The sequence below is a fragment of the Danio rerio genome, chromosome 2, assembly GCF_052040795.2.
Source record: "Danio rerio strain M-AB ecotype USA chromosome 2, GRCz13ab, whole genome shotgun sequence".
NCBI classification, from domain to species: domain Eukaryota; kingdom Metazoa; phylum Chordata; class Actinopteri; order Cypriniformes; family Danionidae; genus Danio; species Danio rerio.
This window is the reverse complement of record NC_141022.1, coordinates 9,689,296-9,712,085: the sequence shown is the minus strand read 5'-3', so window position 1 is coordinate 9,712,085 and position 22,790 is coordinate 9,689,296. Positions and strand designations below refer to the sequence as shown.

The window sequence follows — 22,790 nt, the reverse complement described above, 5'->3', positions numbered from 1 at the left end:
CTCGATTTTGAAAATCTGAACTTCAGCGTACATTTGCGCCGCGTTAACCAATCAGAAGCTTGCTCTTGTGGGGGCGTGATTGTGATGTAGAACCTGTTGTCGGTGTTCCGAGGGAAATCCTCCAGCCTTCACAACAGTTCATCAAACTCGGCTTGGCTCAGTCAGAAGCACCGCTGAAAGCCTCCGTCATCCAGGTTAAGTTTCTGGAGGAGTTTATGAGCTCACAGAGCTGGATGCACCTCTGAAAGAATGTAGTGGACTCAGACACGACCCTAAACGTATTGACGCTGTTTTTCAGTCTTCATAAAGCACATAAACACTGTTATTTTCTTCATAAAATCTATGTTAGCCATTTAGCTATGAAGCCAGAGTCTTCGGGCAGACAGAAGCCCTGCCAATCACGCGAATCCGCGTCTGTTCTGATGTGAATTTGACACGCGAATGAAACGGTGTTTGACGCGCGTATAAAGCGAGTAAACTCAAATGTTCACGCGGCTATTAACGTGCGAATAGCGCGATTTATCCGCGCGTTCCGCGTCTGGTGTGAACACAGCATAAGAGGTTTAGGGCTCTATTTTGACGGTCCATGCGCAAAACGGAAAGCGCAGGGCGCAAACGCTTTCAGGAATCCATATTTGCTAATTTAAGGACGGGAAAATCCGCTTTGCGCCGTGGTGCATGGTCTAAAAGGGTTGAGTTTATTTTCTTAATGAGTTATAGGTGTGTTTTGAGAATAAACCCATCAGAGTCTCATCTCCCATTGCCTTTAATAGCCAGCTGCGTCACGCCATAAGCGCATTTGCTATTTACAGGACGTAAAGTAAGTGGAAGTGGAAAAACTGAGCATTTCACAAGCAAAAAGTTAACAGTTAACAGTTTTTTTAACAGAAAACTGTTAAACAGAGCATCTACTGCGCAAGAATGAGAGATTATCGATCTACTTTCACTTTCGCTCTCGTGGATAGGGAAACCTTTATGCACAGACATCAATTAGCCTATAAACAATTGCATTTGTTAAGCGCAAATATTTGTTCCAAAACTATTTCTAAATTCAGTTCTAATTTCCAGCAAACGAATAAATGAACAATAATAACGAAGTGTGTTCAAAAACCTGAGTTATATCCTAAAACATATGCTGTGCCCCTCATGGTCTAAAACCTGCAGGTGGGCAAATCTAAGCTTGTTTTTAATAAAACTAATATAAATATGGATATAATAATTAATACTGCTAATAATAATAAAATTATACAAAAGCAAATTGTTATGAATGAACTGAAAAAGCCTCTTGAGATGAAGAAGACATAAAAGCAGTGATTTTTCATATTTATGTAGGCTAGAAAGTAATATGTTTTGTAATATTTTAATCCTTTATATTTATATCCTATATATATATATTCTTATTATATTCTATATATAGGCCTATCCTTAATATTTTATTTTTTTCATATGTAAAGATATTTGCGTATTGCTTTACATCTTGTGTGTAGGCTATTAAGCAGTGTGTAAGCGAGGCGCAACTCTGCGCTGGAGTTTAGACCGGGTTTGTTTTGGTCTAATGAAAAATCCATTACAACTATTCAAAATAGCAACGCGCCAGCAGTGCGCTTCAGAACGCCTTCCTTTTTATACCAGAACGCCTATGGGCGCACATATGAGCACAAATGCATTTGCTATTTAAAGAGCGTTTAAAGAACGACTATTTAAAGAACGACTCTTGCGCCAAACTGAAACTAGCAAACAAGTATTGCGCCGTGCGGCTGCGCCTTGCGCCACATTACGCCGGGTGTATGATAGGGCCCTTATTGTTTAAAAAAACAAAAAACAGCTCTCTTTTGTGAAAACAGCCATTCTTTCTCTCCATAGACCCTTTTCACATTTCCGGGTTTCTCAGTAGCGGAAGGTGTTACAGATGGGCAGAATGGGAGTATTTTTTTACAACCTATTTGCTAAAAATAATAAAAGAAAAACTCTTTGATGGTGTTATTAAGACTTTCAGAAAAATGACAAAATAGTGTGAGATTGATGACGGCAGCCAGAGGAGAGAATAACGTCAAATTTACTCTTATTAGGAACACCTCGCATAAGCGGTTATTCAATTTTTTTGTAGTTTGAGGCAAAGATGATATAATACATTCTTAAATGCATATTAATGTTCATGTGTTTTTAAAAAAATCTAAATATTAAAACCTTTTAAGGATTTAAGATTATGATGACCTTTATAACAGGCTTGTGAAAAGGGTCTATTGTAATCCTCAGACTGAGACTTACTTGTGTTACTGTTCTCAACTGAGCCCTTCTGTAGTGTTTATTAATAGCACTCCATCATGAGAGCTGTTGATAATAATGAATGCTAATTTGCACTGTATAAGCGTGCCTAATTGACCCCTCCTCCATAAGGTCAATTGTTTGTTTGGCACTTTTTTTGGGCTTTTAATGTTTATGTATCGATGTTAATGAAAGTGGGAGGAAAATAGGAAATCAATAGAAAACACTAGGGGGGATTTGCCAGGGCTGATCAAGATTTAGACTTATTATTTCAGAATTGTTATTATGTATTGAAAATTGTAAATGAAAACCTATTTTTAATACATTAGTTGTGATGCCTAAGTTGTCTTGCACAATTTTTAAACAATACAAAAATTGTAGCATGAAAATGGATCTTGTTATTTTTTATCGGTCAAAATTTTTTAATATCTGTGCATCTCTAGTTCAGTCACACTACAGTACTTAAATAACTGAATATTCCACACGAAGTGTTTTTGTGTGGTTGTGATTGTGGTTAGAGTACATTTGAGAAAAGCAGTTTGATGACTGTTTATAATGCATAACATATACTGACGTTATAAATGATTTGACCATGAAAATTAGTCCAAATCCAATTAAATGAGGTCATTGGGGATGCCTCTGGGATGGATACCTGCTGTAAACAGGGCTGCTGATATGCTAATAGTTCAGACAGATATACCTGATAGCTGCACATTTCCCTCCTGCCTTATCAGACTTCCCTGAACAGCATGCATGTCTCTTTAAGCTGACTGATATCATTTGTGAGAGCAACATTATCTGTACTGAATGTTACCCACAAGCAAATTAATGTGTATTCGTCAAGTGACCACCCACATGCAGTAATATCTTATTGAGATATTAGCAGTACCTGCTTCTGCTTACATTTCAACTGAAAAATGTCATATTTGAAGGAGGAAACTGTTGTGAAAACTACTTCACCTGGAGAGTCAGATCAAGCAACACACTTAAAATATATTTGTTTAGTCAACTCACTCATTCGCTTGCTTTCAGCTTAGTCCCTGGCTTACAAGGGACCAACACTGTGGAAAGAACCATCAATTATTCTCTAGAATATGTTTCATAATGTGGATTCCTTTCCAGCCACAACCCAGCAGTGAGAGTACAACCCTCAGTGCTGGAAAACACCCGCACGCTCTCCTATTCACACATTACAATCTAGTTCATCCAGTTTATCTAAATTGCATGACTTTGTCATTTGGGGGAAATCAGAGCACCCGAAAGAAAACCCACGTCAGCACGGGGAGAACATGCAAACTCCTCACAGAAATGCTTGGTTCAGCTGGTACTCAAACCAGCTTGCCGTGAGGCAACCGTGCTAGCCAATTAGCCACCATGCTGCTCTTTAGTCAACAACTTTAAATGAATAATTGTGTATTTCTTGGTAGTTTTTAATATGATCATATTATTGTCAGTTCTTTATTGGTTTGTTAATTTTTTCCCAGTAAACAAAGTGAAAAATATCAGCACACTGCTATCAGGTGTCATGATTAAATCCTTGTGGGTTGAATGATTGTAATAAAAAATCTTTTTTTTTTAAAGATTAAAGTGGCAGTGTGTCTATTTTTTCCTTTGTTTACTGTGTTTGGCTTGGTCGAGCACCTGCCTTCAACAGTTTCCTAGATGTCCGCAAACTGATGATTTTATTGTAATTCTTTTCCCTCACTACATCAGTTACTGTAAGTACAGTCTTGCATTATTGTCTTTGCACAAGTTTCATGTGCGGTTTTTGTTTTGTTTAAGTAAAAGTAATTCACATTGTGGGCGACGCAGTGGCGCAGTAGGTAGTGCTGTCGCCTCACAGCAAGAAGGTCGCAGGGTAGCAGGTTCGAGCCTCTGCTGGGTCAGTTGGCGTTTCTGTGTGGAGTTTGCATGTTCTCCATGCGTTTGCGTGGGTTTCCTCTGGGTGCTCTGATTCCCCCCACTGTCCAACGACATGCGGTACAAGTGAATTGGGTAGGCTAAATTGTCCATACTGAATAAGTGAGCATCTGCTGCATAAAAACATGCTGTATAAGTTGGCGGTTTATTCCGCTGTGGAGACCCCGGATTAATAAAGGGTCTAAGCCGAAAAGAAAATGAATGAATGAGTGAATTCACATTGTAGATGTTACACTGCAAGCTTACAGCCCCAACCAATAGATTGAATATGAGTGAAGCTTAAGAACAAGTCACAGATGCTTATAATAAGTGAGCATAACAAGCACCATCACCTACAGGATATGCCCCAGAATGCAATGTGATTGTGATGTTACAACAGTGTAGTTTCTAGGTCCCAGGAGTTTAGGGCATTCAATTTAAAGTCATTCAGATGTTCTGCCAGTAGTGGACACTTGTGTAACGTAATCAATGACGTCTATCTAAGGGATTGAGACAGAGGATCCCAATAGAACTGTACTGCAGCCAAGATGTGCATGACCATTGCAGGTGTGTCCTCCTGCTATAGTCGGCACCACCTTGCTGAAAAATCCAGCTTAAACCAGCCTAGGCTGGTTGGCTGGTTTTAGCTGGTCGACCAGGCTGGTTTTAGAGGGGTTTTGGCCACTTCCAGGCTGGTTTTCAGCCATTTCCAGCCTGGTCTTAGCTGGTCAGGCTGGGAGATGACCAGCTAAAACCAGCTTGACCAGCCTAGCCAAGCTGGGAGTCCAGCCAAAACCTTCTATATCCAGCTTAAACCAAGCTGGTCAAGCTAAGGCCAGGCTGGAAATGGCTGAAAACCAGCCTGGAAATGGCCAAAACCCCTCTAAAACCAGGCTGGTCAACCAGCTAAAACCAGCCAACCAGCTTAGGCTAGTTTAAGCTGGGTTTTTCAGCAGGGCACTCTCCCGCACATTTTGCCGAGCACCGAAACTATAAGATCATCGGAACTTAAAAAGCCGAACCACTTCCATACCACTGCATTAGTCTTTCCTTTCTCATCAACTAATTTGCCTGCAGGATTTGGACATGCCTCTAATGCTTTTGCCCCATGCGCTTCAGACTTTATGATCGTTAAAATAGAACCTAAAATGTTGCAAACCAACAGAGCACAAGAAAACTGACATACTTGACCCTTTTTCACAAGATAAGTTTAGCTGTCATCAGAATCCTAATTCCTTAAAAAAAGTTTTTTAATATATTTGTCATAGCCCTTCCTTGTCTGTCGTTTCTGTGTTGTCGTCTTTATATGTATCTAAGTTTGTGTTCTGTCTGAACACATGGCTCAGCCTGTGTTTGTGTTCACCATGTTCCTCCTTCCTTGGTTCCTACTGCCACGCCCCCTTGTTTAGCCCTCGTCTAGTCCTCGTTAGTTTCAGTGTTTACACCTGGTCCTCATGTTCTTTCCTCCCTTTATAATGTGCTCTCTTCCCTCATGTCTTCGTTGCTTCTTGTTACCTGTTGTTACTATACTGTGCTTGTTTATCTGTGCTGTTGTTTGTGAAAGTGTTGTCTTTGTCTAATGTTTGTTTGTGTTTTTCAGTTGGACTTCAGTATCATCCCCATCTGGTTAATCCTTTTCAAGTTTGTTTTTTTAAGTTACTCTATTATCTTATTTAGTAGCTTTAAGTCACAGGTGTCAAACTCAGTTCCAAAAGGGCCGCAGCTCTGCACAGTCTAGTTCCACCCCTAATTAAACACACCTGATCAAACTAATTGAGTCCTTCAGGCTTGTTTGAAACCTACAGGTAAGTGTGTTGGAGCAGGGTTGGAGCTAAACTGTGCAGGGCTTCGGCCCTTTTGGAACTGAGTTTGACACCCCTGCTTTAAGTGTTTAGTTCCTTTTTATCGGTTTTGTTTCTTCCAGTTAATTATCAGCAAGTTAAAACTAATTTCATTTCCCTTTGCTTTTTAGTTTGTCAACAGTTTCTGTATTTCATTTTGTTATTTAGTTTATGGTTTTGTTCCTTAATTTAGTTTAGTTTTCCACGCGTGCCTAGCCTTGTCTGCTTAGTTCCTGGTTGCTGGTGTCCTGTCAGGCTGCTGTTGGTGAGACCTACTCAGGATCACTGATCAGCAGTGCCTCCAAGGCCTTTACCATTTGTCTGGCTTGAGCACTGTCTTCCTTTGTCTGCCAGCTCCACCCAAGACTCCCCTGCTGTACCCTATTCTTCATTGCTGGACTGTTTCACCTTACCCCTACAGATCACCTTATTGTCGATAAACACTTCCTGATCTCATACTGCATTTGGGTCCTCCTTCCTCTGACTGTCATAATATTGATGTACATTTATAAAGTTATGCTTGTATTGAATAATATTTGCAAAAAAAAAGATGTATTCAAAAAAATTAATTACCAAAATATCCAGGTTGGAACATTTGATCTAATAATTAAAACCATAGTACAGACTGAAAAAAATCACTGGCAAAACCAGAGGAAAGAGAATGGGCAAGATTTGCAACAGATCAATGGGAAAGTGATTGTTGGTTCAATATGCACTGTATTCATACACGGGGTGCATACCGAACCATCTTAAATTGCTTGACATCCAGGGCTAAGGATGGCCATTAGAGGTCATTGGTTGGATAACAGGTTAATCTGGGTTCATAACTCCACCAAAAAAACATTAGGATAAAACAGCAGATTATCAGGCTTTCCACAATATATGTAGCCAAAAGCATTGAGGCAAACAAAGCTGCTTCTCCTGAAGAGTTTGCAAAGATGTCCAATCTGCTTTCCGCTTGGAGGCTCAAGACAAAGCACAAAAAGTCTAGACTAGATTATAGCAATGAAAGAGCTTGGTCAGGACCGAGTGAACCTGTTGAGCACACTATACAGTCTTAATAAAAGACAGCATGAAAGGAGACAAATAGGAAGTAAATTAAGAAAGCCACAGGAGCCTCAAGACAACAACGTATACAGACAACTAACAAAAGGATCACCACAATCAGACATATTTTTGTCATGGCCGTTAACTTTTTACTGTAATGTTGAATAAAAGCAGTACTGAATAGAGTCTAAATATGCAATATTATGCAAAATAAGACTTTATCTTGTACATGTCAATATTTACAGGTGATTTTCTGAGCCTGCATAAATATGAGTGTTTGTGAGATGGTACATGTTCAAGTCTCACCACCATCTTCCTAAACAGGTGGCCCAGGCAGCGGTAAAGGTACACAGTGTCTGAAGATTGCCGAGCGCTATGGCTTTGAATATGTCTCAGTGGGAGAGCTACTCAGGAAAAAGATGATCCACAATGCCACCAGCAACAGGAAATGGAGCCTGATTGCTAGGATAATCACCAATGGGGAACTGGCACCACAGGTATGTACTGAACATGAGACAGGAAGTCAGAGTATTTACAGATCAACTTTGGGATTCAAAATAAAAGCTAGAACTAGTTTTATTAGAAATACCACAAATCTGTCATAAATTAGAGTATGTTGAACTGTTGTACTGATTTCAAGATGGATATTCGGCCTTGTTTGATTCATGTTTTTTGCATCAAATATTGAGTTTTCTGTTTTTTTATACACAGACAAAAGAAAAAAGCATTGTAAAATATTTTCCCATAATTTATGTGGGGGCAGCAAGGTGGCTCGGTGGTTAGCACTCTGGCCTTATGGCAAGAAAGAAGCTGGTTTGAATCCCAGCTGGACCAGCTGGCATTTCTGTGTGGTGTTTGAATGTTTTACCCGTGTTTGTGTGGGTTTTCTCCAGGTGCTCCCGTTTCTCTCACAGTCCAAATGCATGTGCTATGTTCATTCATTTTCTTGTTAGCTTAGTCCTTTTATTAATCCGGAGTCGCCACAGCGGAATGAACCGCCAACTTATCCAGCAAGTTTTTAAGCAGCGGATGCCCTACCAGCCGCAACCCATCTCTGGGAAACATCCACACACACATTCATACACTATGGACAATTTAGACTACCCAATTCACCTGTACCACATGTCTTTGGACTGTGGGGGAAACCGGAGCATCCGGAGAAAACCCACGCGAAGGCAGGGAGAACATGCAAACTCCACACAGAAACCCTAACTGAGCCGAGGTTCGAACCAGCGACCTTCTTGCTGTGAGGCGAGAGCACTACCTATTGCGCCACTGCCTCGCCGCATGTGCTTTATGTGAATTGAATAAACGAAATTGGCGATAGTGTATGTGAATGAGTGTATTGTGCTGTGGCGACCCCTGATGAAAAAGAGATCCAAGGCGATTGAAAAGTAATAATAAATGAATGATAATTTATTCGTGCTTTGAAAAAGTTTTAGGTTTGTAAAGCTAATTCATAGATGCTAATGCTATAAGTTGTCAAGAAGTGTTAAAAGCTTGTAATGTATTATAATACACGTCATTGCTCCATGATGTAAAGTTTATTTATAAACTAATTTGAGAGGAGGGCTTGCTTATGATTGATCACAGCTGGTTGCATGATTCACCAATTGGATGATTTCTAACCCACTATAAATACCTTCATCTTGAAGAATCCCCCCTTCCACCTCTACTCCTCCTCCTTTCCCTTAATTAAGTGACATGGCAGCCCGGTGGTTTCCTCACAGCAATAACGTCACTGGTTCAAGTCCTTAACAGGCCAGTCGATGTTTACTTGTTCTCCCCTTTCCAAGGTTATTATAGTTAACGAAAACAAACGAAAAAACAAAACCTAAGATTAAAAATAATTGTTGTTAACTGAAATAAAAAAAACAAGAGTTTTTAAAAAACTAGAACTAACTGAAACTAATAAATGGACATGACAGCAGCACGGTGAAAGCAGTAAATACAGAGGCTTAAACTATTTAACACGTTTGTGCCCAATAATGGGTTTTTATTTCTGTATTGCGATTGCGAACTAATCTTTTTAACCGGATCTCCTAAGTGAACCGGTTGAACTAGCTCACCAAATCGAACTGAATTATTTGAAACATTTTGCGTCTCCAGTAAACAATTGTCCACAAAGTACTTACTTTTTAACAAGCCTAATACCCCCCTCCGACTCTAAATAAGCCAACAATCTTTTTCAGTTATTAGAGTATTGTTATAATAAGATCAAATTTGACAAGCGGCAAACTGTTAATAATACTTAAGGCTGCTATCTTGTGGGCTGTTGTGTTTGAATTTGAAGATAGGTAGATGGTAGTAAAAGATGATAGTGTTTGTGTGTCCTCTAAATACAGGTTTCAGAAAATGTATGTATGGAGTTTTTATTATACAACATTTATTCTGATGATTTAAAATCTTGCATCTAACAAATATCCTTATTTAGGAAAAAAAAACTAATAATGAAACTAATAAAAACTAAACTAAAACTAAGTCATTTCAAAATGTAGAAACTAATAAAAACTAGTAAATCTGCCTCTAAAAACTAATTGAAAATATCTGAATTTAAAAACAAAAATTCAAAACGAAATAGAAACTAAAACTAATGAAAAAATCCAAAACTATTATAACCTTCCCCCGTTCTCGCGTAGGTTTCCCCCAGGTTCTCCGGTTTCCTCCCACAGTCCAAAGACATGTGTCATAGGTAAATTGAGTAATACAAATTGGCACTTGACCTTATTCTAAAATGCGGGAGTGCGCTCATTTTTGCGATTGTTTTGGAACACCCAATTCAGTTGCCTAATAAACGGCAGAAAACAGTCAAACTAGTTGCTCTATAAACAAGTGTGGTCATAACTTTACAGACCAAGTAGAATACTATAATGAGAAAATATATGCTGGCAGTTAGCTCTCTGCAACTCTCACATGGTCGCCCACTGAAGCTAAGCAGGGCTGCGCCCGGTCAGTTCCTGGATGGGAGACCACAAGGGAAAGCTAGGTTGCTGCTGGAAGTGCTGTTAGTGAGGCCAGCAGGGGGCGCCCAACCTGCGGTCTGTGTGGGTCCTAATGCCCCAGTATAGTGATGGGGACGCTATACTGCTCAGTGAGCGCTGTCTAGAGACGAGGCTAGCAGCTTAATTCTTAAGACTGAAATACCATAAATACTTAGAGGAATGAAAAAGCTTAATATTATCAAGTGGAAGCCAATGTTTGCTAAAATGCCCTTAATTTACTGTCAAAGACTTGCAACATGACCCGATGAAAGCAGTCTATAAGAATAACACTAGACAAGCATGGCCTTCATGTCTGGACACCTTGAATACTTGGATTTGCTACAATTTATTTGTAAAGCAAAATGTAAAAGTAAAAATGGCAAAGCTTATAACAATATAATATCTGAAGTAAAAAAAAGGAAGGGGGCCAGTCTTGTTATAAGGATGCTCTGCTGTTGCAGGAGGCGGAAAATGCTTGAAAATTAAGGGCCATTTTTGCAATATTTTGAAATACTTTGCATTATATCAATTTTCTGAATGGGGTTTGATCAGTGTTGGGTAAGTTACTTTAAAAAAGAAATAGATTACAAATTACTGACTACTACTGTGTAATCAGATTAATAATTACTTTGAAGTTACTTTTAAAACATATAAAATATACCTATTAACAATACAAAATAACCTTCAGCTCTCTCCGTAATTTACTAATCACTGTAAAAAACTCGACATATTCATAAGACCACATAGGTTACCCAACACTTAAAATTCTCTAAACATTTACTTATTCCAAACCTTTTTTGAACACAAAAAAAAGACATGAAGTAAATTGGATACCTATAACTATTGACATTTATAGTATAAAAAAACACTGCAGTGTTTGAGTGTTCTGTATTTGTCTGAGATATTTAGTCTACCAAAAAGTGTATATTCCATATGAGCTTGAAGCTGATCAATCCTTGAGGTCTTCAACTGGTGCCCCTGGAAAATGCGAGAGCACATAATATGCGCTTCAAATATGTGTGTGCAAGCCACAGGTCTCCATTGGAAATAATGAACTTGCGCACACAAAAGATATGATATGTAAACAACCCTATAAGCATCTATGCTTCTCTTCACATTCAGAAGATATCTTCACTCCTGATTCTGTACAAAAATTTTATTTAACCTGTTTAGGCTGAGTGTTTTTGGGCGCCGGTGTCCTCCTTGGTGACGAGTATTTTCAAATAGAATGCTTTCTGTTCAAGTGCTTGAAGAAGTTGCTGGTTGAGTTAAGAACAGTTGAAAGTTCTTTAAAGACTGGACATGGACTGCATGAAACCCATCCATGTTGGGCATTTCTTATGGATAACAATGCTCTTTAACTTTTAGGGTTTTTTTTTTCACTTGTCTTGATTGCTAATCTACAAGAGATGATAATTAGGTTAAACATTGAGGATACATTTCCATATACGTTTATGTTTTAGCACTTTGGAAATTGACTGCATCATTTTAGCCGGCAGGTTTTGAGAAATCGCAGACAAATGCCTGAAATCACTGGCAAATTGGTGCACGTTCACGCGAGTAGTGAACTATCATGACACGATTTGAAAGAATTGCCGATGAGTTGCAGACACCCATGAGATATTTGGCATGCTAAACTTCTGAACCTGTCGGCGATTCAAAGTCATGCAGTGTGAAATGTGTTCTTATTGAAAATAACATTGACGGTTACCTACAGCCAATGAGAGGGCAGCATCCACTAGTATGGGTACCTGCAGGCCAGCAGGAGGTTGAGGGAGAAGTTTAGCTTCTTTTCAGTTTGTTCTGACCCAAGAAATAGAGGAAAAACTTGTGGAAATTTGTCAGGAGCACCCGTCTGTTTGAAGTGTCATCTGAGCATTAATACAACCATGTCAAAAAAGAAAAAAAAGTTTAAGAGAAATTGTTAATTCCCTTCAAAGGCAAGGTGAGCAAGTTAAGTAAATTTTCTATCCAACTAAAGGCTTCTTCTTTATTATGCAGTTAATGTCAAAAGATATACTACGTAGCCTTTTGTTGTTTCCATGTCACTTCTTGCGTGTGTTTGGTTGTGAGATGTAGTTTGCGGATCAAGACAAAGTTGTCTGCGATTCTTCCTAATGTAAAGTCATGCAGTGTGAAACCTTTTGTTGCCAATCAATTTGCAGTGTAAAGAAGGCAGCAACGAAACGCTATCCTACATATTCATTCAGTGTGAAAACATCTGTGACACGACTACTTTGAAAATCATGCAGTCTGAACTCAGCATAAGTAGCATGTAGAATGAGTTCATGCACAATCCATTTACATGCTTTTTTGTGAGTTTCAAGTGAAGTTGCAATGATTGTTCATTCATTTTGCGAGAACCAAGACGCACATGTTATCAGGAAACCCAGCCCAGACCATTTTGGCAAAGATTATAATGCCTTTTAATCACTACTAAATCAGGATTCTTTTGGCCCCGTGGCCATAAAGCACTCTCTATGCCACACAAAGCCCTTGCACCAAAGCTCCGTGGTTTCCATACACTCAAGTGTCATGGATTCAGCACTTTCTAACTCCTGTGGTTTCATCACTTTTGAGTGGTGCAACCGTTTCAGTGCTCTCAACCCACACAGTCATTCAAGTGCCCTCAAGCCCATCTCTCTCAGTACTTTTGAGCCTTGCAGCCTTCTCAGCCCTCTCACTCCTGGCTGTCTCAGTGCTCTTGTGTGGCATAGCTGTCTTGGAGCTCACCAGTCCTGCAGTCGTCTAAGTGCTCTCAAGCCCTGTGTCTATAGTGTTATAAGGCTCCTGTAAGATGGGCTTTTGTTCCACCTGTACCTCCATAGTGGTCCTTAATTTCTGCTTGTTTTTTTACTTTGCCTGATCTGCTCTGATTTTTAGTCCTTCCAGCTCACTCTTGGGGGCAGCTGTGGCCTAATAGTTAAAGAGTTGGACTTGGGATTCAAATGTTGCAGATTACACTGAACCCCCAACTGCTCTCTGGTCCACTGATCATGGCTGTAAGTTGGCTCTTCTCTGTCCTGCCTGCTTTACCTTGTCTCCCTGTTTCTTCCAGGTCTCATGCTTGGTTAGCTCCATCTTGCCTACCTGCCCGCTAGCTCTGCTCCTACCTGTTCTATCTAGATTCACCCACATGTGGGCCCTTATCTCTGCCCTCTCAAACTCCTTATTTAGATTTTCCGATTTAAGAAAGTCTGGAAGCCATTTCTTTTAGGCAGGGTACAGTAATGCATCCAGTTCTTTCTCTCCTTCCAGTAAACGTTTCTAAGCTTTTCCATGTTTTCCAGTTTTAAACCTCATTGACCCTAGAAATGAAGTCATACTTGCTTACCACTAATTTAGCCAAGATATGACCTTCCTTGCTGACCCGAAGAGTACTCCAAATGAGCCAAATGATTTAAAATAAGAGTGGGCTCTTTACTCAATCATTTGATGTCCTCAACAGTCACTTCAGAGAAGTCTTTGTATGATCTCCATTGACACATCTATAGGCGAGAAACTTTCATATTGGCCAAGGAAAAATGTCTGTTGATTATTAGGGATGTAACGGTATTGTAAATACCGTCATACCGCAATATTAAGTTTTTTCGATACTACCGTAGTCGCATGACTCGGTAAAACTATAGGTCTTCTGAGAAAATTTGCTCAGGCGAATGAAGCGAACGGGAGGTAGCGAAAACTACAATTCCCATCAGCCAAGGGGTGGCCATCATCCCTTGCGGTCTGTTGTCGCTACAGATACAGTAACGCGGAAATGGAGTGTGCTGCTAGAAGCGGGCATCAAAAAGAGCTGGAAATGATCGAACCTGAAGCGGGTATTGTCGCCGCACGCATACTGAATAGCGGTGTTGTCGCTCGCGTTCTGATCAACTGTGTTGTCGCGCGCGTTCTGATCAGCTGTGTTGTCGCGCGCGTACTGAATAGCGGTGTTGTCGCGCGCGTTCTGATCAGCTGTGTTGTCGCGCGCGTACTGAATAGCAGTGTTGTCGCGCGCGTACTGAATAGCAGTGTTGTTGCGCGCGTTCTGATCAGCTGTGTTGTCGCGCGCGTACTGTAAAGCAGGGAGGGGGGGGGGGGGGTTGAGCACGCATACTCAAGAGCGGTGTTGTCGCGCGCCTACTGAAGGGCGGGACGGAGGGTGTGACACAGCACACTGTTCAGATTGATACAGACATGAGACCTCTATCTCACTCATGGCTTGTCCTCTCAAGTGGGGGAAAGACAATGCACAACGTTACCCACTGCTGTCAACCTGGGCCAAGTCATATCTCTCTGTCCCAGAAACCTGAGTCCTAAATGAGAGGGTTTTTTTCTGTTGCAGGGGACATTGTAAATGCCCAGAGATACCAGCTTTTACCAGATCATATTTATATGATAATTTTCCTTAAAACCCATCTCTATCTAAGTGAGTGAGTGAGTGATTAAATGTAGAATGTGATGAGTTTTCAACAATACTAAATTGAAACTATTTTTTACATGGTTTAATAATTTTTTGTTATTAAAATTTAAGTTCCTGTTTCAAAGCTTACAGATAGATGGCTAATTTGTATTTCATTGACACTTTTGGCACTTTTTTGGAGTATTTTCATAAGTTTTGTTTTTTCCTGTAAATGATTCAATAAATACCGTACTGTGACATTCATACCGAGGTATTACCGTACCGTGAAATTCTGATACCGTTACATCCCTATTGATTATTAAGGTATAAAATGTTGAACTCTAGCAACCACTAGCAAATGGAACACTTACCCAGTTGAAGTGTTGACTAGTAAATCCCTTAACCGGGATAATTTCAGTCAACTACCAGGGCCTCTGAAGCTACATACTTTTTGAGGAAATCCATATTCTCTTTCTTGAGCAGTCGACGGCAAATATTACCTTAGGTTACCCATAGCTTGTTCAGCATAATCCAATCATCTCATGGCTGTATCGTGGATATTCTAAAGTGGAGCAATAATTGCTTCCAGAATGGTTTTCCATATGTCCTCTTTCCTTTCAAGCCCAAGAAGATGACTATCGCTTTCAGTTAAGTGGATATTCCCAAGTGTTAATCCCTCCAGCAATATGTTCTCCCCCAAGTGAGCTACCAACCACTTTACTGGCTATGGGACTGTGCAACCAAACTATTACCTGGTGATTCAGTGCCCAGAAGGGACTCTTTATTATCTACCCCTTCCAGAGAAGAATGCTATGTAAGAGTATATGGTTAAGGCACTTGATAAAGGTTACACCTATCCTTAAAAGTGCCCAGTTTTTTTATAAATTTCCAAAAAAGAATGGTGGGGTAAAAGACTGGCATTGATTAAAAAGTGTTTAATAAAATCACTGTGAAATGTCAACATCCACTCATGCCAGCATCCCTGGAAGATCTTGAATGTGCTAAAATTTCATTAGTTGGATTTGCAGAGCTCCTACAATTTCATCAGAATATGTGAGGGGGATGTGTGGAGGACAGACTTCATTACATTTGCTGCCTTCTATGAATATGCTTTATGTCTTGGTCAGTGCCGTCTCTGTATTCCAGAATATTATCGATGAGGTACTCCAGGAGTTTATCTTGGTTTGCACTGATTCATTTCAATGACTCAGACGGATGAGGGGAATGTGACACTGTAAATAACTGGCCCACACCATACTCAGTCAAAGGGCTCAATAGTTTTAAAATCCAAGCTCAAATCTTTGTCTATCAACTGTCTATCAACTAAAGACTGCATTTACAGCCAGTCCACTCCTCTCCTGTCTAAATCCCTCCAAGGTATTTGTTTTCACTTTTGATGCCTCTGCATCAAAATCTTGTTGTAGTAGTCTTGTTGTAACTTATAGCTTTTCTGTCACAGAAGCAGGGGAGTTCTCTACACCTTCACCCAAGTGCCTTTTATGGTAGGAAGCTCACGCTTATGGACGAGAGAATCCCTGGATGCTAAGAAGTGAAGACTGATAACCTCTCGAATCCACTTAACAGGACTTTCTTTATTATTTATTATTTATGTTTTCCAGTTCAAGGTAATACTGCGAATAAATATTGTGTCCAGCTTTATCACTTCAGAATAAATCCCAGTTTTCACGTTACCGTATTGAAAGTGATATCACGCATTTGTATCACCATCTATAGAGCCTGGTCCTGTGGCAGAAATTACTTTTCCAATGATCATCAACAATTACAACATTTTGTGCATGTTCTCCCCATGTTTGTGTGGGTTTCCTCTGGGTGCTCAGGTTTCCCCCCTCACAGTCATGCAATATAGGTGAATTGGGTAAGCTTAATTGTCCATAGTGTATGAGTGATTGAGTGTGTATGGGTGTTTCTAAATACCGGGTTGCAGCTGAAAGGGCATCCGCTGCATAAAACATACGCTGGAATAGTTGGCACTTCATTCTGCTTTGGTGATGTTATGATCACCAGAGATCGAGCAGTTGCAAATTGTTGGAGAACTACAATTCGGGCACTGTACTAAACTACAACTCCCAGAATCCGTTGCACTCATCAACTCCTGCCACAGCTGACAATAAACCGAACACGGACACACACACAGCTATAGCTCATCTTCACTGATTTCATGGACTATTTATATCCCTCACTTTTACACACACACATTGCTGAGTCTTGTTTTACCGCATGTAGCATTACAAAGCGTTTTCCTTCTTTGTCTTGCTCTTTGCATAGTTTCCGTTGTCTCGTTGTCTGTCCTGACCATTCACCTGTTTCTGACAACCCTTTTGATTATCTACATGCTCCTGTTTGTCCTTGTTCTTGACCATTGCCTGCACGACTACTCTTTAATAAACTGCACATGGATCCCCAACTCATTTGTCAGCATCCTTCCGTTAGAGGCAACCTCTGAAATAGATACTAAGCCAAAAGAAAATGAATAATAATAATAATAATAATCCTAATAAGAAAAGTCAGAGTTGGGTTAAGTAAGATTTCAAAAAAGATTTTGTTATTAAAACATATAATAACATTTCAAAATAGCTAATATTTACAGTTTCCTTTAAGGTATCAATAAAGAGCCTATGTGTACCTTGACTTGTGTAATTCTTCATTAAGTGTACTTGTACGTATACATGCTTTTAAAGGTTAAATTAAAGCGTATATCAGGAGGATTATCAAGGAAAACAAATCTGAACGATGCAACCTTTTGATTCCTAAACTTTCCTCAACTCATGTTGGTATACTCAATTTGCAAGAGATTGTGATGGAATATTCATTCATTCATTAATTTATTAATTCATTCATAAATTCATTTTCCTTTGGGTTAGTCCTTTTATTCATCAGGGGTTTCCACAGCGGAATAAACTGTCAACTTATCCAGCATATGTTTTGCACAGTGGATACCCTTCCAGCTGCAACCCAGTACTGGGAAACACCCATACACTCTCACATACACTATTTAATTCACCTATAAAGCATGTCTTGAACTGTGGGGGAAACTGGAACACCCCGAGGAAACCCATGCCAACACGGGAAGAACATGAAAACTCCTCACAGAAATGCCTACTGACCCAGCCGAGACTCAAACCAGCGACCTTCCTGCTGTGAGGCGACAGTGAGCCACTGAGCCACTGTGTTTCCCTGTTGGAATATTGCTTCCAAATAAATGATATTTTTTTTAAAAACAGCAATTTATGATAAGTGCGCATGTCCTTCTGTGGTTTCTCTGTACTTTCAAACAGTCTGTGTGCCTTTCCAACTCATTGCTTCTGGGTCGATTTGCTTCAGTACATAAGATTCATTATTCATTATTCTTTGTACGTTTATCGTAACACATTTGACCACATACAGCTTAGCATATACTGGAGAAACAGATGCGGTTCTGAAAGTGATGCAAGGCATTTCTGAGATTTGTTTTTATAATTTGTGTCATGGTTGGTGTCATAGTTGGGGTGCTTTCCTTGGCTTTTAAAAATTGTCCCCTGTTTCAGTCTTGTCTGGTTGTTCCAGATAGTGGTAGAATAATTGCATTCGGTCATACAAATCATAGTTCATGCTGGGCAACAAATGTTGACTGATGTAAGAGTTATTTTTAGGGTAATTTGCTACTGTTGCTAGATCTCTGCTGTAAATGATGCCATCCGCATCAAGATTTGCCACGCTTGAATATATTCGCCTTCCAGCGCTTGGAGACATTCAAATTTTCCTCCTTAGTTATTCAGTTACATTAACAATGGAATATGTCTCTAAGCTGATGTGTGTGGGTTTTTAATGATATAGTTTAACTGTAAAGTGCATTTATGGGATAGGGGTATTTAAATTAGTCATGCAAGATGATTTACTGAGATTTGCAGAAGTCAGTTTACCGGTTTACAGAAGTTTACCAGTTTGCAGAAGTCCGTTTTTTTTGCTTGTGTTTACATGCACTTTATTCCCATCATCTCTGCTTGCTGTGACCTAAATTGCTTTGGGTTATGTGCTTTAAAATGAGCTGCTAGGTCTGTATATTTTATTTAATCTATTATCAGTTGATCTCTACCAGAACTGTCCATTCAGGGGATCATTAGCCAAGTAAGGTTGCAAATTCCGTTGTTACAAACATAGTTTATTACTTTGGCATTTTCTCAAATCCATCGTTCCAACGAACATTTGAAAACTGCATCGTAAACTTGTACGTTTCCAACTACACCTCTAGATCTGTATCTAGAAGCATAGTTCCTGGCTGTGGTCTATTCCCAATTATCTCCCCTATGCCCTATTCATTTAAAACGTTAAAACATTTAAACTTGGAATGATTAAAAAAAAAAAACATTAAAGTCATCTCTCTTAGGTGTAATTTGCTTTCAAAGTATTTTTACAGTTCAGTTTTAGCAATCTTCATATTGACAATTGCATTCCTTTCGTAGTGCACTTTAAAAACATTTATGCCATTTTGAACGCAGCAGTAGCTCATGATGAAAGCTATAGGTGACCTATTATTTAAAAGCGGAATTTATGAGTCCAAAGCTTGTGGAAACAAAAATATATAACATACGTTAATGGCTTTAATTTATAGTAGGTTATTTATTTACCAGGGGTGCGTTTGCCAAACAACGACGTAACTATGTGAACAATCATAGTATGATGCTTCGTTTGGGGAAAGAATGATGTAGTGACGGGTGTTTCCCAAAACCGTAGTTTCTCTGTTGCAGATTCATCGTTTGAACCACGTTAGTTATAACGTAAAATGCCCATAATGATGCTCTAAACTGGGTGGAGTAACTGCTTCTTTAGAGAAAAACACCATAGTTTCTTTGTGCAAATGATATTGTTTTACATGCACAAGCATTTAGGAAAAAAATAAATGTAATATTAGTTTTGGTAAAAACATGCACTCTTTTTTCATATTAATTGAAATATATGTAAATGGCACATATGGGGCCTGTGTTTCCTTTACAAATATTAATATACAAAAAGCTAACACATATTCTAATCTCATGTATAAATCATAAAAATAAATAGATAGAGTTTATTTATTGAAAAAAATATTATTTATTGGGAAATTAAAATATCATACTTTAATAATAATGTAATTGATGATGATGGTTATTATTGTTATTATTATTCATTCATTCATTTTCTTTTCGGCTTAGTCCCTTTGTTAATCTGGGGTCAAAATGAACCTATCCAGCACGTTTTTACGCAGCGGATGCCCTCCCAGCCACAACCCATCTCTGGCAAACACACACTCATTCACACACACACACACACACTCATACACTACGGACAATTTAGCCTACCCAATTCACCTGTACAACATGTCTTTGGACTGTGGGGGTAACCGGAGCACCCGGAGGAAACCCACGCGAACGCAGGGAGAACATGCAAACTCCACACAGAAACGCCAACTGAACCAGTCGAGGCTTGAACCAGAGATCCAGCGAACTTCTTGCTGTGAGTCGACAGCACTACCTACTATTACTACTATTATTACTACTATTATTATTTTTGTTATGTAGATGTTTTTTCATGTTTATATTTGAGATAAGAATACGAGATAGCTAAGTGATTTTGTATGGAATATTCTCAATAATATTTGCAAAGGAAACACAGGCCCTATATAGTATGTGTTGTTTACATACATTTCAATTAATATGAAAAACGAGTGCATGTTTTTATCAAAACCAATATTGGATTTTTTTTTAAAATATGTGCATATAAAAAATATGTGGGTTTTCTCTGAAGAAGTTGTTACTCCACCCTGTTTAGAGCCTCATTATGGATGTTTTACATTATAACATGGTTCAAACCATGGATCTGCGACAGAGAAACTACGGTTTTGGGAAGCACTCCTTACTACATCGTTCTTTTCCCAAAAAAATTCATCGTACTATGGTAGTTCAGCCGTGAGTTACGTCGACGTTTGACACTTTGCTTGCATGATTGATTGTCGTATTTTGGCTTGTTTTTTCAGTTTGATTGGTTAGTGTTTGATAGTTTGTTATCCCCATTTATTAGTATTATTTTTAGTTTTTTTTTTCGTCTTTATTTTATTTACACTTTTTTCAAGTTTGTTACTGTCTGTTCTTACCTTTATATCGCCATATCTTCCATAACCTCATGTTTCCCTGTGAGTTTAGAAAGACTGGTAGGTAAGTTGATCATGTTACATACATATCAGCACGTAGATTAACATTTGTCTAGATACACCAGGTAAGCAGGTGTGTGCCAACCTGTGTTTTTTTGGTTTAATTGTTAGTCAGTGTAGATTTGATAGGACGTCATTGACGTTGAAGATTTCTTTTTCTTATCTTTTGTTTATTGGAATAGATTAGAGGGGATTTGTTGTGAATATTAGTAAGACTGTTTAGTTTTGTTTGGTTCTTTTATTTATAAAATCTTTTTATTTTTAAAATAAAAACCCATAGCCAATCTTTCTAACATTTAATTGTTTATTGTCTTTAACCTTGTATATATTGTAAATACCTCACTCACTGATTCACCCACACCTTTTTGTAAATAAATCACTTATTTTTCCATGTATTCTTGCTGTCCATCCTTACATTGTGTCACAATTTGTTTTTGCAATTACCAATTCCTCCGTTAAATGTGCAACCCCACTCCCCTAGACAAGACAAGACAAACAACCCACAATCTACAGTTTTATGGGATTTCCCTCTCACTTTGTTTACTAATCCCGCTGCTATATTAATGTCATTCGTTGTAAATTATATTAAAACATAATAATTAATGTTTAAACTTAAATAAATGTCTTTTAACAGTTAAACACAGCTTTGACCTCAATATGTTTACTTATCTCCATTAGGAAACCACCATAACTGAGATCAAGCAGAAGATCATGAAGATTCCCGAGGCCAGCGGTATAGTTATAGATGGCTTCCCGCGAGATGTGGGACAAGCACTTTCCTTTGAGGACCAGGTGAGTGGATTTTATTAGTTGTGTTTGCAAATGCAAGACTATTGCCTTGTAAACTCGCTATCATCATTGAGATCGGAATTGAATGGAGGTATTGAATGCACTGTATTGAGTGCACAGATGCTTCAGCACTGCTGGCTGTTTTTGATCACTGTTTGGCTGTCTTCTCCATAGTTATTAGTTGCTGCCTGCTTTTTACTCTGTCATTCTGCTGCACTGTTGATCCCACAACCCTGTGTGAGATTTGCTGCTCATCTCCCGCTTACTGTGCCCTGAGCAAATCTTGGGAAAAATAGTTCTAACCAATACCAAGTTAGAGTTCTTTGGCCTGTAACAATTGCAGAACTCTTTTAGGTGCTAAAAACCTTTTTTCATGAGGTTACATGAAGAACCATGCTTTGAACATGCTATTTAGAACACCGGAGAACAGTGTTTTAACCTTTTATATATGCCGTAGAATGAAAAGCTGGCCTTATTATTAAAAAAAAGCTTACCCTTTTTAAAGAAAAGCTCACCCTTATTATTATTATTAAGAGTAATAATAATAAGGGTGCTTTCAACCTACAGTTGAAGTTACAATTATAAGCCCTCGTGTGATTTATTTTTTTTCTTTTCTTTTTTAAAGGGACGAGGGCTGCAAATTAGCTTTATGCTATATGCCCTATGTACACAACATCGGTTATCTTTGTATAACAATGTCAAGTGTAGTGTCCCTGTAAAATAAACAAGCAAACAAACAAACAAACAAAATATTTTCCAAATAATGTTTAACAGATCAAAGAATTTTTCACAGTATTTCCATTTTTTGGTGAATTTGTTATTTTTGCCACAATAAAAGCAGTTTTTAAAAAAAAATATATATATTAATTACATTGTTACAGATTATAAAATGTTATATTGTCTACAGAACAAACCATAATTATACAATGATTGACTAATTATCCTAACTTGCTTAATTAATCTAATTAGGCTAGTTAAGTCTTACGTTGTATTTTAAGCTGAATACTAGTTTGTTAAAAATGTTCTAGTAAAATATTACATAGTGTCATCATGGCAAAGATTTTTAAAAAATCAGCTATTAGAATTGAAATATTAAAACTATTATGTTTAGAAATGTGTTGAAAAAAATCTTCATTACATAAAAAATAAAAAAATAAAAAAATTGGGGAAAATATATTGGGTAAGTAAAGTTTATTTATAAAGCACATTTAACTTCAGTTTGGCACTGACCAAAGTGCTGAACAAAATCATAGCACCCATTCTAAAACCGTAAAATAATAATAAAAGTAATAAAAAGAATAACAGTATGACAGCAACAAAACACAATTAAGATTAAAAGACAGGGAAGGCAATCGAATAAAAATGTGTCTTAAGTATATTAAAAATAGATAGGGAAGAAGCATTCG

General features: G+C 38.5%; 2 protein-coding genes across 2 annotated transcripts in view; one reads left to right on the top strand and one right to left on the bottom strand.

Moving 5' to 3' along the window:
- zzz3 (zinc finger, ZZ-type containing 3) overlaps positions 1-22,790 on the bottom strand; it is a 675,084-nt gene that overhangs the window by 409,604 nt on the left and 242,690 nt on the right. The window lies entirely within an intron of this gene.
- The window catches only part of ak5 (adenylate kinase 5), a 210,901-nt gene that overhangs the window by 10,585 nt on the left and 177,526 nt on the right, over positions 1-22,790 (top strand). Inside the window, 2 exon segments of the mRNA NM_001100084.1 lie at positions 7,377-7,549; positions 21,274-21,387. Of these exon segments, the coding sequence (NP_001093554.1) occupies positions 7,377-7,549; positions 21,274-21,387 (287 nt within the window).